The following is a 16,417-nucleotide window of genomic DNA, read 5'->3' on the forward strand; positions in this document are numbered from 1 at the left end:
CTACTATAAAATGTTGAAAATCGTTGTTATTGAGTGCCTATAGAAGTGTATAAAAAAGATATGGTGCAATGACAACAAAACCTATAGTTTTGATCTTTTCATGCTGTTTTTGTGAAGGTGTTCAACCACCTGTTGTATGTGGGTCATATCACTGATACTGTCACTGTCAGTGCAAAGGAATGTCAACAGTGTCAGTGATGATAAACTTTGGGCGTTTTCGAACGAAGTTATGATATGACATCAAGGCTTTTTCAAATCATACTGAATACGATGTAAAGTCTAAGGCTACTGATATGGATTATCAAAATGCAAAAATATCATAATTAACTAAGAATATACAAACAAATTTGCACCAAACTTAGACCTTATTTAATTTGGTTTGGACTCATTTAAAGGGACAGGTTGGCCATTTTGGGGGGTTGATTTTAGTCTCGAAATATGTAAATATTTTTCAAAAGTACTAGAAATGTATGATAATCACATAATTCCTTTAAAATACTTCAAACTAGGAATTTTAGTCACTATTGCTATACACACTGGCTATTTGCACAATCATGATGCGTGTTCTCTTTGGCTGCTAACAACGGTACGGATAAGATAGGACACAATGGGAACACTTATGTTTTTTTTTTTTGCCTATCTGTCCCTTTAAAAGAACTAAAAAAATAGGTTTAGTGGAATTTCTTGTATACTTTTTTTATAAAATGGAGTTCATTCAATGATAATCTTCACAATGTCAAGCTATTACAACTGCCTCTTGTCTAATACCTTGACATCATTGAGCACTTTTTTTGTATCGCCAAAGTACAGAAATTGGATTGGAATGTACATACTAGCAAATACAACCCATTTATTTATCTATTTGATTATATTTATTTCATTATCTGAAGTATGGGTTACTTATTTTATATTAGAATATCAGGCACTTGTATGCTTCAAAATTTAACCATTCCCCAGGCTTTTTACAAGTTTGACTGCACTACATTCTGCAGCTGATATGATAAGAAATGGTGTTTTTCAGACTTATGCTTATGATGTCAATATTATAGAAGTTATAAGATGTCTCTAGTAGCAGGTAAGCAATCTTAAATATGATTAAGTACATTGTTGGTACATCTGTAAGTGCTGGCACGATATATCCTTTAATCGATATCACAATACAACATGAAATGATAGTATCGTAAGGTCTTGTATCCATACATGAGGATACCTCTCATTTCGTAAAATGGTGGGGATTTTTATAAGTCGGTGAATGGAATCACTAAATATCACAGTTATAAATTAATTAATATTGAAACTTTGAAGATAAAATGTTAAATTTAATCCTATACCCCATTACACAATACATATCATATTGTGACTTTGCATCGCGATATGTATTTTATCATGGAATGATTGGCGATAACATTTTTGAAACAATTTAAAATTTGTTGATTTCGCAATAAAGGTCAACTCATAACTCTATTTTTAATTAAACTTGTGTTGAAAAGTAATAACAACAGGAAATTTATATTTTTTAGATTGTGAACAAGCTGCTGATATAGTTGATAGATTAAAAGCTAGTTTACAAGAACAGGGAGATTTCCATAAAGATGATGAACTCTCGTCAATTTTATGTATGTTAAAAAGTCCTTTGTTTCATCAACTGCTGACTTTACAAAAATCATTACATAAATTAAAAGAAGTTTCAGAAACACAACCAATTACTGAAGATAGTTTTGACTTTTCTTCCTCTGGGGAACTTCATCTCCATCCCAGCTATGGTCACAGATATAGTGATGATGATATCAATAGTGACACAGCTACATTAAACCTACGCCAAGCATATCAAAACAATGCCATATCTACGTACAATTATAATATCGAATTTCAACGTGCCATAGAGAAATCTGCTAAAGACAGAGAAATTGAAACAATAAAGCTATTTAAACCAGATAATAGTTCACTAGGTTTTAGTGTTGTTGGTTTGAAAAGAGAAGATAAAGGTGAATTAGGTATCTTTGTTCAAGATATCCAACCTGGTGGAATAGCTGCCAAGTAAGTCAATATTTTATACTTAACACTACAGTGAACAAATTCAATAACAGAACAACATTTAAGCACTTAAATTGAATAAAAGGAATTGGACATGAATGACAGATTTCCATTAGCAGTTACTGACATGTCACATGATTAACAAATCAACAGCATGCACTTCCTGTAAAACAGTAGGTTTTTTTTTCCTCTTTTGATTATTTTATACTACATGACAAGTTTTTAATGAACTTAAAGGAATCCAAGTGCTGAATTTATCATGCAACGCAGCAATTTTAAAGATAAAATGGTGTGGGAAAAGAAAGACACAGTGATATTTTTCTGTAGCCATGAAATAAAGCTCTCTATAGTGTCAATATTCTCACAAAGACCTTGGTTCATGCTCAAAACAGAATTATTTATTTCTTCTATGTATTTCTGTACTAAAGGGAGGTCACTCTAGTGATTGGAATGCAAGGTATTCTGGTTGACTGTAGATATAAATTTTCAAAATTGCTTTGCAATTATAGTTTCTTGAAAGTTTTATTTTGAATTCATTTATATGTAAGCTCCTTAGCAGGTATTTCAGCAAGGAAGACACATCTTGCTTTTTATTGTTTAGTTCTGGTCTTTGGTTCTTCATATTTTCAACATGCATTCCCAATGTCAAAGTGCAAATATTACCCGTGCTAAAATAATATCTGGCAATTTTATAATTGAACTGCTATTCATTAACATATAATAAAATTAAATACTTAGGTAACACTACGAGTTCTGCGCATTTAATCATAAATTGAAAGATATATTTTATACAACATGTTGTGAAGAGATGAGTTATATTATTACAGTCCTCTAACTTCATCATGATGTTAGACATTGTAAGGAATGTTAAGATATTTAAAAGGATTCAATTTGACATTTTACTTATCTCAGACTAAACAGAGAAAACATACAATAACACAAGTTTTCTAGTAATCTTCAGATTACACATAGTAAGCTTACACATAAGGTAAAGTTGGCCAGTTCATATAATTAAAGTAAATGTTTGTAGAACAACCATAACAGTTTTATTATACGCCCATATCTTGTGTTTATATTGTATACATCCTTGTCCAACTCTCTAGAATTTATTTTTCAACCGATTTTGATAATAAAAAATACCTGGATATACAATCTAAACAAGTAGACTTTGTGTGATGTTCAGCCCTTTAAAGATGGGTTTTCTTGATCAAAAGTAGTCCAAAAGAGATTAAAAGAGCTTGTCCATGGATTGGCCCTTCTAGTGGTTAATCCAAACATTAGTTTGTCAATCAACCACACAAAGGCTTCGTCAAGCTCAGGGAAGCCCTTGGTCTATTTACCTTCTGGAATGAGGTAATGGCGTCATAGCTAGAGATCACGTGACATGATAATTTCTGATTTAAATTGAAGAGTTTATCCACATTTTCGTAATTCGAAAGGAGAAAAGCAATATGGTAAGTAAGAATATACTTAAAATGATTACAATTATTCATCTTGAACAAATGGAAACATATTTTGCACTGGCATTAGAGATAGAAAACCGAATACCAAAATATAATTGCCGCCATTGTTGTAAGTGACAGAATTTTCTTTGTTATGATTGTCTTTTTTGATGCGCTTGCGCGCATTCTTTTCAAAATAATAGCCAATCAAATTAAACATTGGAAATCGGGACTATTGGAAATGTAAACACGGGGATTCCCTCGGTAATAAGTTAATTAGGGATCGCACAGATTAACCCTTGTACTCGGAAGTCGTTAGGATAACCGGCCAATCGATTTATATTTGACACACAACAATGGATTGGAAACAAAAATGAAAGACTCCATCTTTAATATGGCTAGAAATGAAGTTATTACTCTTGTCCTTGAAACAGAAACCAATAATCTAGAAGGTCAAGCTAGAATGCTCAATCTTCAAAATAATTGAATACAGAGTTATAACCTATATCCATGAATATTAGAAATGCTACAGCTTCATAAGTTTAACTGCTTTACATTGCATTGAAATAGGAATTTTTTGGGCAATTTTGAAATCAGACTTTTATGTTCTTAACCTTGAACAATGAAAATGCAGTAACTTTTCAACCGATTTTCATAATACTTTGTAAGTATTTTGAGGTTACCATTTTGAGACAATCTTATTGCTTTTATATGCCCACATTATTTTTTATAATGAGGATGTATATTGTTGTTCCACTGCCAGTACATCAATACAGTTCAATCAAAACTTAGTATGATGCGTATATCTGTAAGATTTCAGACTAGTTTGATATTTGCAATTTGTCACCCTTGTCTCAGCCACATTATGTCAGTGTTTTGTGAACACTATTACTGTTAAGTCTACAGTTTTGATGAAACTTAGCATGCTTTTGTATATATTAGATGAGATTTTTTGTGATTTCTGAGTTATTGCCTTTGTCTTAGCAGCTTCCTTCTGTTTCACCCAAAAATGCAACATATTTGACTTGACACCTTATAGCCTGTTCTGGGACTGCCCTTCAAATAGTTCTGCAGAAGATCTCAATTTGTTTAAAGAAACTGACCTATAAAACAAGAAAAAGATATACTTGTACTTGAAATTTCTTCAAGAAATATTGATTGGTAATAACAGAAAAACACAGTCCGATGACATTTACTTATTTCAGATTATATGCCAGACTTCTGCTTTTTCTCTTACAGTTTTAAATTGAATTGTTGAACTAAATCATTATTCATCTGTCAGATGTCTTATATACAATAGAAAACTTGTAAGCTGATCTTTATTTTAGTGACACGAAAGCCTTAACATTTCCATCTTTATTATGAATATCTCAATATATACTGTAAATTTCAACATTATTTCTTGCCAGTCACCCTGCCCCTAAAAAATAAGTAAGATGTACAGTAATTATAACTTTATTGATGACATGGAATATATTTTTGTATTGTTCAGTTAGTGAAAGAATTTGGTTATGACTTGTATTCCCTGATGTCAGTTAAAATAAACAAAATTTTGTAAAATGTCTTAATCTAAATCAGCTTGCCAACACTGTTGAATATTTAAGGGACTTAATACCTTTAAGCTGTTTGTTTCTGAATGAAAATAATTCCAAACAATCCTTTCAACAAATTTTCTTCTCCAAGCCAAGTGTGATGGAGCAATTTGGTATTTATTGCTATTTAAAGTGTATTTCTTGTGTTTATAGGTATTTAGACCATATATTGTGAATCCGTCTGGATTCATTTAATATTATTTTACTCAAGATAATAAAATGAAGTTTTTCACTTTACAAGATTGGCTACAGTGTTTAGTTGAATTGTGCTAGAATATATCAATGTTCTCTGTACTGTACCAGAATTAAATTGAATTGTACATTAGAAGCTGGTAGAACTTGCCAATGTTATTATTGTTGAACATGAACTAAGTCTCGAGAATAAATGACATTGATCTCTTTTATTCAATAAGACTTTAGAAAAGAACATGAATGTCTTGCCAATAATCTTACAATTAGACAGAAAATTAGCTAAAAGCACACACACATATTGGAGAAATTCCAGCCTTCTTTACATTGGTGAGGCCAGTTGTATTAGTGTTTATAAGAGAGGGTTAATAGTGTAATTCTGTGGCTGGTATTGCCTCCAGCATCTCCATTCAGCTGGTAGAAAACGATGATAATATTAAGACCTCTAATGGTTATATTGATTAAAGTGGAACCCAAATCAATTTCAAGCTTCATCGATTGAAAAATTCTCGTCTTGCAAGGGAGATAATCTCCATCATCTTATTGAAACTGACAATTTTCATTGGCATTGATTTAATATGATATGTTAACCAGCAATTCCGACTATGTACACAACTTTAAATTGAAATTGGTATGTGTAATGAATATCTATTAAAATGAAAAATCTATTATATAAATACTTCATTCTACCAATCCAATAACTCTTACTGAGAAAGTTACATATAACACTTTTATTTTTATGAAATGTTTGGTCTGTCTACAGATTTTTTATGAATTGTTTTTTGTTTCTTGTCCGAACATTTCAGAGGAAAGGACAGTTTTTTCAGCACTTTTAAAAATGTTATAGCAAAATCTACCATTGATATTTATTCTTATTTGAGGATGATTTAAAACATTCTAATAATCAAAAAAAGCTTGAGGTCCTGTTGTTATGGCTTTGGTGAGGATTTAATATTAATATTTTGATGTAGATTGCAATAGTAGATTCCAAAAAGCAATGGAAATGAATAAAAAAACAGCAACAACTATTAGCATGTATAACAGCACAAGTCATTTTAAGACATTTTTCATAGCAGCTATTATATTTTATATGACAATGTTGTTTGGTTGTAATTAAAACATACCAGCAGAAATGATAATAGTCAAAGCACTCATACAGCTATTCTTCTATGAAGATGTCACAAATAAGTGGGAGAATGTTATTAGCTGCTTCCATGGTCCAAAGCTTGATATTCTTTGATTACACATAAAAATAATTTGTTTTTTCTGGTTGCATTATGTTGGCAGTGAAGCCAAGCTTGTTATTGATAGATTAAACCCATTTGTAAACACTTGGTCAAATAGTCGTATAAAAATAAAATAAAATCATGATTGTAGACTGGTCAATTTCAAAGACTTGTCTTCAGTAATTTTCTAACTATTATAAGACAATCATTTATCATATAACACTCTTATAACCTAACCTTTTGCTTTAGTGAGAAAATGAGTGTTAGTTCCAGAATTAATTAAGCTAGATTCCATCCTATTATCTCATTCTTCTCCAGAACCTTAGCATTTATGAATCTCTTCATCTGTAGCCACACTATTGTGACAATGAAGACATTTTATGCATTATCAGTCACTGTGATTTGTTGTACATCAATGCCATGAATTAATGGAATATTTATATGTCAATGTAGTCCTATGTTATTGATCATTCTCTAATACCAAGTTTTACATCTTACAATATCCCCGTGTTTTATAATCAAATAATCAAGCTAGTACCAGATGTGGAAACGTGGAATGAAACAGAAAGTAAATATTATCTGTCAATTTAATTCTGAATTATTGACACAAATTGGATATTCAGCTCAAATTGTGCATTTATTCAAATACTTCTTTAGATCTTTGTAATAGGATTTGGTTAGAATGAAATGAATGTCCTTCAGTCATATTACGAATAATATATGTAATATAATGTCATCCACAATATTGAAAGATTGTTTTTTTTTTCACTATTTTAAAATTCAAACTTTTCATGAAAATATTGTGTAAATAGATAATCTAAATATTATTCACATTTTCTGAATGATTCTACATTTTAATTTACACTTTTGTCTACATTTTAAAACCCATCAATTTTTCAAAGCAAATGAATCGTGTGCTAGCATTTAAACTTTTAATCTGACTGCAATATTTAAAACAAAATTTTATGAACTTGACATGAGGATGTTATTTTTGGTTTGTACTTAAGACTTTCCATTCAACCATAATGTCCACACCATAATTTACTATGCAGTCTACTCTCACAACCATCCATTATATTGAGAAGTGTTTGTGAACATGACTACAGTTGTGAAACATTATATTGTTTCTGATTTAAGCGCACTGGGGCTATCTGCAGAGTAAACACCATGTGACGGCATGATTTTGAACAGGTTATACCTGTCTGCTGTAATTTTGTTACCATCTTGTGGAAAGCATATTTTGGGTGTTACTGGTTGATTGTTTAGATGAGGTAATGTTGTATCTGACCACATATCACCAATATATTTGCAGTCACTCGTGGTATTTTCGCTAATGCAACCATCTTGAATGCATATTAATTGACCACTTGAATTTCTGCCCTCAGCATGTAGCTTCTCTCCTGAGTCCGAAAATATCCGATAGGATTGATGTTCACCTCAAGGCCTGAGTAGCCAGAAAACTTATTGAAATAGTATACTTGCATAAATAATGAGCTATCTGTTGCTAATATGACTTTTTAGCAGATAACTCTTGTGTGCAGCAGGCTAACAAATGACAAATTCTATTATACTAAGATGAAATTTATTTTATTTGTCAAAGTTTTTATGAATATATTTACCTGCAATTTTTTTCTTTTTTTGTGAGGTTCTCTACCACAGTCGTTTAGAGCATTTTGTCATGACATCATTTGCATGGTTACGTCAAGCAAATGGCGGCTGTGAGTTTCAATTTCGATCGGTATGTGGAAAATCAATGCCAAGAGGTTTGGCCAAGGACTGGCAGAAAGAAAGTTGCTATCCTTGTAAAATATAGTTGTTTCTTTCTTTCTTTTATAGTGAAAAGAATATTGCATAAAAGAAAATGCATCCATTTCCAAATTCATTAATTTCTTTGTAAGCCATGGCTAATGCATCAAGATAAACATTTCACTTGTATTAAATGAAATATATAGGACAGTTTGGCATGGAAATAATTCTTCGATTTAAACTTCATTTCAAGTGTAAACAGATTAAATAGTTTTTCCACCTGAAAACACAATTTCAATTTAAATGTTGGTTGACATTTAGAGAGAAACACCAGGAATGTTATTGTTCTTACTACAGAGGAATCAATCATTTTAAATTACATTTTGAAAATTAGATTTCTAAACAACTTGTCATTTTACTTGATTTATCCACATAACAGTTTCTCAAATCTATATAGAAGTGATTCTCTCTGAAATATCATAACTAGACAGGGTGTCATAACACTTGACAAATATTCATTGCACAGAAAAGTTCTCGATGGAGGTATACAGCAATATCTTATCTATACCAATTCACAATCAGACAAAATCAGTTAGCCATCTTATTCTTCAAATGTATTTTTTATTGTTTTTATTTGTATTTCATTGTATGCAGAGATCTAGAAAACTGTGTATGTAAGTGTAAATTTGAATCGGCCAAATCAAGTTTTCGCAGTGATTCAAAATGGTGACATCTGATTCAATTTAACGCTTGATTTCCTCATGGTTTTAAAGACTGGGACTGTTCTGTCAATTTACACTACACAAACAACATTATGATGTTTGCAAAGTTTTTTTGAGATGCTACCTTCTTTTTACTTTGGTCACATCGGAAAATCAAAATGATTTAGAAAATAAGGGGTTTTTTTTGTGTGAAACTTCAAGTTTATGAAGAGAACTAGGTCAGGTGCATAGTTTCATATGCTGATTTATCAATTTTGAAAATTGTTTATAGGTAGTAGAGATGACCCAATTATAAGCACAAGTTTGGTTGTTGGTAGCAACCTTAGTTTCAAAGGGACACGTGAGCCATTTTTGGGGGTTGATTTTAGTCTTGAATATAAATATGTAAATAGTCTGCAGAAGTACTATAAATGTACGAAAATCGCATAATTCCTTCAGAAATGCTTCATTTTAGGAAATTTACTCACTATTTCTATAATGTCTTTTCTATATATCAGAGAGTATCATTTTAACATTCAATGGCAGATAATTTTCGACACACATGTATTTGAAAGCTATAATTTTGATGGTGATTTGTGAACACAATTACTGATTGACTTAGCTAAAAATTCCTGTTTCTGATACTAAAGTATGATTGGTAATAAAATGGCACACCTGTCCCTTTAACAACTGCAAGAATCTGGCAGCATCTGTGACAATCATACCAGTGGCTGAATTCAGTTAGCCTTAGCAAACCAACCTGTAAAAAAATCACTGTTGTCACCAGTTGCTTGTGTTTTTATACGCCCACATGGAAATGTGGACGTATATTGCCGTCACCCCTGTCCGTCCGTTCACATTTCTTGTAGGCGCGATAGAGACTACAGTTTTTATCTGATCTTGATATGCATGTATATGTTGATGAGATCTCAGTCATGTTCGAAATTGGTAATAACAGGATGGATGGTTTCTGAGTTATTGCCCTTGACTTCAAATTTGCCTTGAAGGCGTGATAGAAGCTACAGTTTTTATCCGATCTTCATGAAACATGGTATGCATGTATGTATTGATTAGATCTCGGTCAAGTTCGAAATTAGTATTAATTGGTTGAACAGTTTCAGAGTTATTGCCCTTGAAAAAACGCATCAAATTTGGCTTGTAGGCACAATAGAGATCTGATCTTGATTAAACTTAATATGCTTGTATATATTGATAGATCTCGATCTCATTCGATTTCATGAGTCTCTCTTTTTTTTTTCTCAACTTTACAAACTCCACTTGATGTGGTGAAGCCAAGAAAATTAATGAAGTTTCTGAGAAGGTTATTAAGATAGTAGAAAGGTAAAATAGGATTACTACTAGCTCATTAAATGGCGTTATTGATTTCTTATTTATAATACTTTAGCCTTCTTACATGTTGCAATTTTAAAGATATGGTTATGATGGTTGAAAATGTAGCAGAATATTGTTGTTATAAGGTTAATATTAAGAGTAGAAGATGAGTACAGCACTGTACTGTTTGATATTGATTATTGTTAGTATCTTGAGATGTGACAGTCAGCCATATTTCACCGACACTATACTAATTTCAACACTAACTCTATTTGGACTAACTACTTGCTATTAATACCAGGCAGGGAATATAACATGCGATATATATATTGCTAGTAGGATTATTGGATGCATATGCCTTATATTACTTTCCTACCAGATTTAATTCCTCTAAATACAAAGGAAGGATTAGTAATAATAGCCATGTCTAATTATAGCTGTACTCAACATTAAGCCGATAGAATATCTTCTTATTGTTTTGGGTTAAAGCCTGCAAGGATTAATTATTGTGGTGGATATGTTGAAATACTGAATCAAGACTGTTGACTGCTGTTGATGTTTCACTATTGAAATCATCCATAATAATGGAAGCTGTATTAAAACAAGACACCAATATTCTAAAGATGGCACTACAGTAGGAAAGCTTCTGGGCATGTGCGGATATTGGCTGATGCCAAGTTTTAGATTTGTATTTATTGGAAGAATTGACAATGATTGGAGTAGGTTGGAATACTAGTGATCTATGAGTCAACCTGTTTTTAATCTAAAGGTACAGTTATTATTTATCAATAATATATAGTGGCTTCACTTGTTCTACTAAACAATACTATATTGAATTGTTAATTAGTGTGTCACGTCACAGCTTGCAGGTAAACATTTCTATATGGCTTTTCCAAAAGTGACACACTTAAGGTAGATGCTGTAGAGATGTTTACAATACTAAAAATGGTGTTTTTTAAATGCTCATTCTTTCCTATTACAATATCTGGAGCTATTTAGTTGTTGTTTATTAATCTTTTGGTAAATAAGAGATGATATGTATGCTGTTTTAATGCAATTTGACGTCACGTGTGATCAATATCTTGTTTATTGCTATGACAGTATTATTAGATGCAGCAATTTACAAACTTTACGTACATCGTGTTTGATCAATTGATGAGTTTTCATATAAAATATTACTTATAGCAATGAGGAGAAATACTTTTTGGTAATTGCTTTTTTTTATCTAAAATGTCAAATTCCAGGACTATAATTAGTCTTTATAAATGATATTGAACATTGATTAGAAGTGTTTCATTGTTTGAAATATTTGTTGGTAGATTTATTAAATTGAAACCGATTAATCTGAATTGTGCAGGACATCTCACCAGTTGAAGCCATTATGAAATACAAAAAGCCACTGATGTGACTGGACTAATTAGACTTGATAATGGTTTTATATATTATATAAATATTACATGTACATTGATCTGATCTTATATTAGGTATTCATCTCCTTACTTCAGACTTATTATAAGATGAACCTGTTCTTCCTTAAGTTCAAACTAAAGTGGCCATGGTCTTTAGTCTAATCGATTAGTTGTCATCACATTATATTTTCACTTTATTATGTAAGGGCACCGGGCCATGCATATTATTTTTCAAGATTCTAACTATGGATGGCATCAGAGCTTGTCTGTCATTTCCTTGATTCATTTTGTCACCTACAATCTAAAGAATGTATAAATCTGCAGATCTCCAATTTCAATTCTGAACACAAATGTGATACCATATTTGTTGTGATATAGGAATGGCATGATTGGCTTTCTAAGCTACTTACAACTAAAGCTGTATAATTGTGTACAAACATCATTAGGCCTAATAACATTATATTTACTTTGATTTCCTAGCCAGTGAGATATTGAAAGCAGCAGGAATGAAAAAGAGAGAATAATATAGGCTAATATAAATATAGATTGATGTTGTATTGAATTGTATAGTTTTATAATAAGTTGAGAGGAGAAATCCAGTAATTGATGGTTGATGTGACTTGTATAATATTTGGTTGTCATGCCATTTTATACTCATTATCTGTATTTATCCCATTATTATTACCTAGGTCTTGATAATCATTACCCTCACTTCCTCTATAATAACCCCTTCACAGCTTCTTCTTCACAATCCTGCATTTTTTATTGATCTAAATAAATTGTGTGTCTAGGTCTGTTGTTTAGTTTTTTTTAAAGAAAGAGTACATATGAACATATTATCCTTATACATACAATTTGGAAGAATAGTTTTCATACTATTGTCAGTAAATAATATTTGTACAAGTATTTTTTTTATGTAAATTTAAATGTCAGCTTCTAAATGTTACAGATAGTCTTAGTATGACTTTGCATTGATTAAGATAAAATACATGATCACATTTTGGTTCTTAGAATATCTTTTAACAGAACAGAAATGGAATCTACTTGTTTCTGTTTCTGTTACATCTTGATAATTTTAATAGTGCAAATGGATAATTTGTAGATATCTTTCAAGAATTCTTTTAAGACTTAGTGGACTTAGACTTGGAGTATTTTTATGATTTCAACTTATTTTTATAAATACTCACAATAATTTCTTGTCAGTTTGAGATGTTTTATTTGATATGTTTGTTGTACAAAGAAAGATGTCTGTCACTGACACCTGTTGCATAACCTACAGTCAATTTTATGTACAATATTATATAGTTATTTAATGTCAATCTTTTCTACATTGCTGTGCCTTTTCACATGTTAAAATACAGCACATAAATCTGTTAATGCAGATATTTATGAGAATAGATCTTATTGGCACCATGTCAGTTCAACCCCAGAATTTGTTTGTGGTATGTTTATTGAAACTTACACAAAAAGAATCAACAATATTTTTTTTGTAATATTTAATATCCTCATGACTTATTTTAGTAACCATTTTATTATGAACTAAAACATCTGGTATAGATTACTAGTGATGTGTTGCTGAACATATTTTAGTCTTGCCACCATCTGTTTGTTATAGTCTATGAATTTTGATCTTCATCAAATACCTGTATCCTAACTAAATCTTCCTTCCACCAGTGTTTTATTTAAACCAGAAACTGACATCTCAGTCTACTCCTCCTCTACAGTGGGAAGTTATTCATTGTTTGAATGAATTAAAAATAACATTTTTCTTAGTTGAATGTTAATAAAAGTGTGTAGTTTGCTAGGAAAGTACTGATATATTTCCATCATGCAATTGAAATCTAAATTTATATTAGGAAACTAATAGTACTTTTGGGTTTGAATTTTGGTAATAGACCTTATTCTTGCCTTGTTTTTAAAACATCAAAACAAGGCTCATAAAATAAATTAAATTAAGCTAGATTTAACCTGAAAGTATCATAAAATAGCTTAATCAATTCAGATTTGAATATCATAAAATATGATTAGTGTTGAGTTTGAAGGATTGGAGAAAGGTGTTAAAGATGTCACCGTGGCGATTTTACAGTGACGTTTGATACACTTTTTTTGTTTGCATTATGAGACTCGTTCTGGATTCAATATGGCTGATGCATGCAAAAGGTCTAAACAGCATTCAAAATTTTAATAAACAGTTGATCATGGGTGAAATTTATATTATTATATAGATGTTGATGGTACAACTTAAGTAAAGACTGCTTGAGTACAAACTTTTTATTTTCAGGAACTTGAATGTTTTACTGTAGCTTTGAGAATTTTAGAAGTCTGCGTTTCCTCATCATAAAGTTATTATATAGTATCTTGTTTAAATGTGAGTATCATGGGGAGCTAGTTTAATATTAGTTTAACTCTGTAGTTGTATGAGATGAAAGGTATGTTAATGACAGGTGGAAATGGAACTCTTCTTCTATTAAAATAGAAAATTGGCAGTGTGTGGAATATTTTCTCCTACACTTACCTAAAGAATTGTTACATAATATACTTAGCTACCAGTCTTATGATATATCAGTATATATATATATCATAGTGCTAGTAGGTAATATCTTAGACCTGTGTGAATATCTAAGCTGTATTTTTCTCAGTTTGTAGTACCAGTGTTTATTAAGATTCTGTAGATGAAAGCTTGAAAGGAATTGTTAGCAGAAATGTCATCTACAGAAATGTTGGCTTCAGGGGAATAGGTCTTTGGATGTGTTAATGACTAGTAATGAGAGCCACTGTTCTAGATATCAAACTACATTGTTTTCTACAGATATATCTAAAGTGATTTCAATGGCTTAACGTCATCTTGTAACTTGATACAATTTTGGTTTGTTATGGAATAATATAGTTCTGAGGAAGCTCTAGATAGTATTGTGTTGGAATATATTTAACTGAAACTCAGGTAAGGTTTAAACACCTTACTTTGTGGGATATCAAAGTTATGATTGAACTATCTTTAAGAAGAAAAGGTGTAGCTGGTGGGTAAATAATTGACATTAAAACCACTAATCTTTGTTGCGTTCAAAAGTCAACAATTATAAAGTTTCTCATAGACCTTGAATATAAAAATATGTTACTTACCGATGGATAATTGTTAGAGTTGCTCTGTTGAAAGAGATATATCTGGATTAAAAATGTTCTAATAATGAGCCTTTTCAAACTATTACCTCATGGTGTTTGAATAGAGAACTTGTTTCTCTCAGTCATTAGGTAATATAGATATGAATTTCTTCTCATGGCAAAATTTAAACGTTTTTATTGGTGTTATTTGACCAAATTATTAGGTCACAAATTATAAACACTTAACAGTTTGTTAATGTCTTATCACAATGAACATGTAGGATTGACTTAAGTTGAATGGATTATTAATAGTGTTTGTTGACAATATTGATGATTTAAAACTGATCAATAACCTGAAACATCATACCATCAGCACTGACTACATCTCTATCTTTAATCTAAAACATAGAATAGAATGGTTTTTACCCATGTACTTACTACCAGTACAATTTTAAAAGGTTGGAATTTTGCCATTATAATGATTTGTTAAGAATTTTGTACACAATGAGGTTTTTCCATGCACCATACATTTTATATGAAGAGGTTCATGAATCTTAGTTCTATCTGTTGAGTTGACATTATCAACCAAAAAGTCACATCTTAAGAAACATAAAGTGTTCTGGAGAATGTCATTTAATCTCCACTTATACTGCTATCAGAAATTGTCTAAAAAGTCACCATAGTGTATTCTGTTAATGGATATTACTTCAATTATAAATCGGTTCTATCATGTATTTGGTCATTGTAATGGATTATACTGTCGAATTTTATGAATCACTATTCCACTTGTGAAAGAAATATTGTTTCAAGATTTAAAGTGGCAATGTGCGACAATTTATAGGCTATATTTGGCAGTTTGGATCAGATTGATATGAAAATTAAGATTATATAGATTATGTGATTTGTTATGTGATTAGGTTACAATTCTAGATATTGTAAAATTCTAGTCTTAAAATTGATAGAAATTGACACACATTTATATTTTGCCTAGTAAATGTTCAAATATATGGACATCAAGTATTTTAGTCCAGTTGGAAATATCCACATTAATTTTGTCTGAATGCCTGTTTTTTTATTTTTTTAATTAGGTTCCAGGTTCTGTTTCACAAAAAAATCTTAGAATCAGTTTTGTTGCTGCAAGTATGGTTTCTTTCAATGTGAAAATCAACATTTACAAAAAAATCTTTCTTTGTGAAATGGGATTCTGAACTGCAGGACACAAAGTTTTCATTAATTTACAGGTTACTAATTTAAAGATGATATGTGAATATTGCTAGGTACTTTGTGAGTATGATTATAATAGAACTGATAATGTTAAGTTTGATATTGAACATGCTGTGAATATAATGTTTATAACAGTATGAGTTTGAGTAGAGGAAATCACCTATATATTACTTATCTATAATATAACTACTAGAATGTAAACTCTACATGTATAGATGAGATTCATATGATTATCATTAACATTTTAATTACTTTTACATGCTGCAAAGCACTCATTTTCCATACTTTATTAACTTGTACCATTATGATAATTTTCTTTTTTCTTTTAGTGAAGAGTTTCTATCAATAATTCACCTTAAATTCCTTTCATCTTTGATAATATCTTTAGGCTGTGTTGATTTCTTATGCTAATTAAGACAGCCT

At 30.7% G+C, this 16,417-nt stretch overlaps 1 protein-coding gene across 1 annotated transcript; it reads left to right on the plus strand.

Moving 5' to 3' along the window:
• Positions 1-1,059: 1,059 nt before the first annotated feature.
• LOTGIDRAFT_152341 (hypothetical protein) lies at positions 1,060-2,041 on the plus strand (the record flags this gene model as incomplete). The annotated part of the gene is made up of 2 exons (XM_009045780.1): positions 1,060-1,075; positions 1,521-2,041. 2 exons carry the CDS (start codon positions 1,060-1,062, stop codon positions 2,039-2,041), a joined length of 537 nt encoding a protein of 178 aa, XP_009044028.1.
• Between the last annotated feature and the right edge of the window lie 14,376 nt (positions 2,042-16,417).

The sequence above is a fragment of the Lottia gigantea genome (assembly GCF_000327385.1).
Source record: "Lottia gigantea unplaced genomic scaffold LOTGIsca_1, whole genome shotgun sequence".
In the NCBI taxonomy this organism is placed as follows: domain Eukaryota; kingdom Metazoa; phylum Mollusca; class Gastropoda; family Lottiidae; genus Lottia; species Lottia gigantea.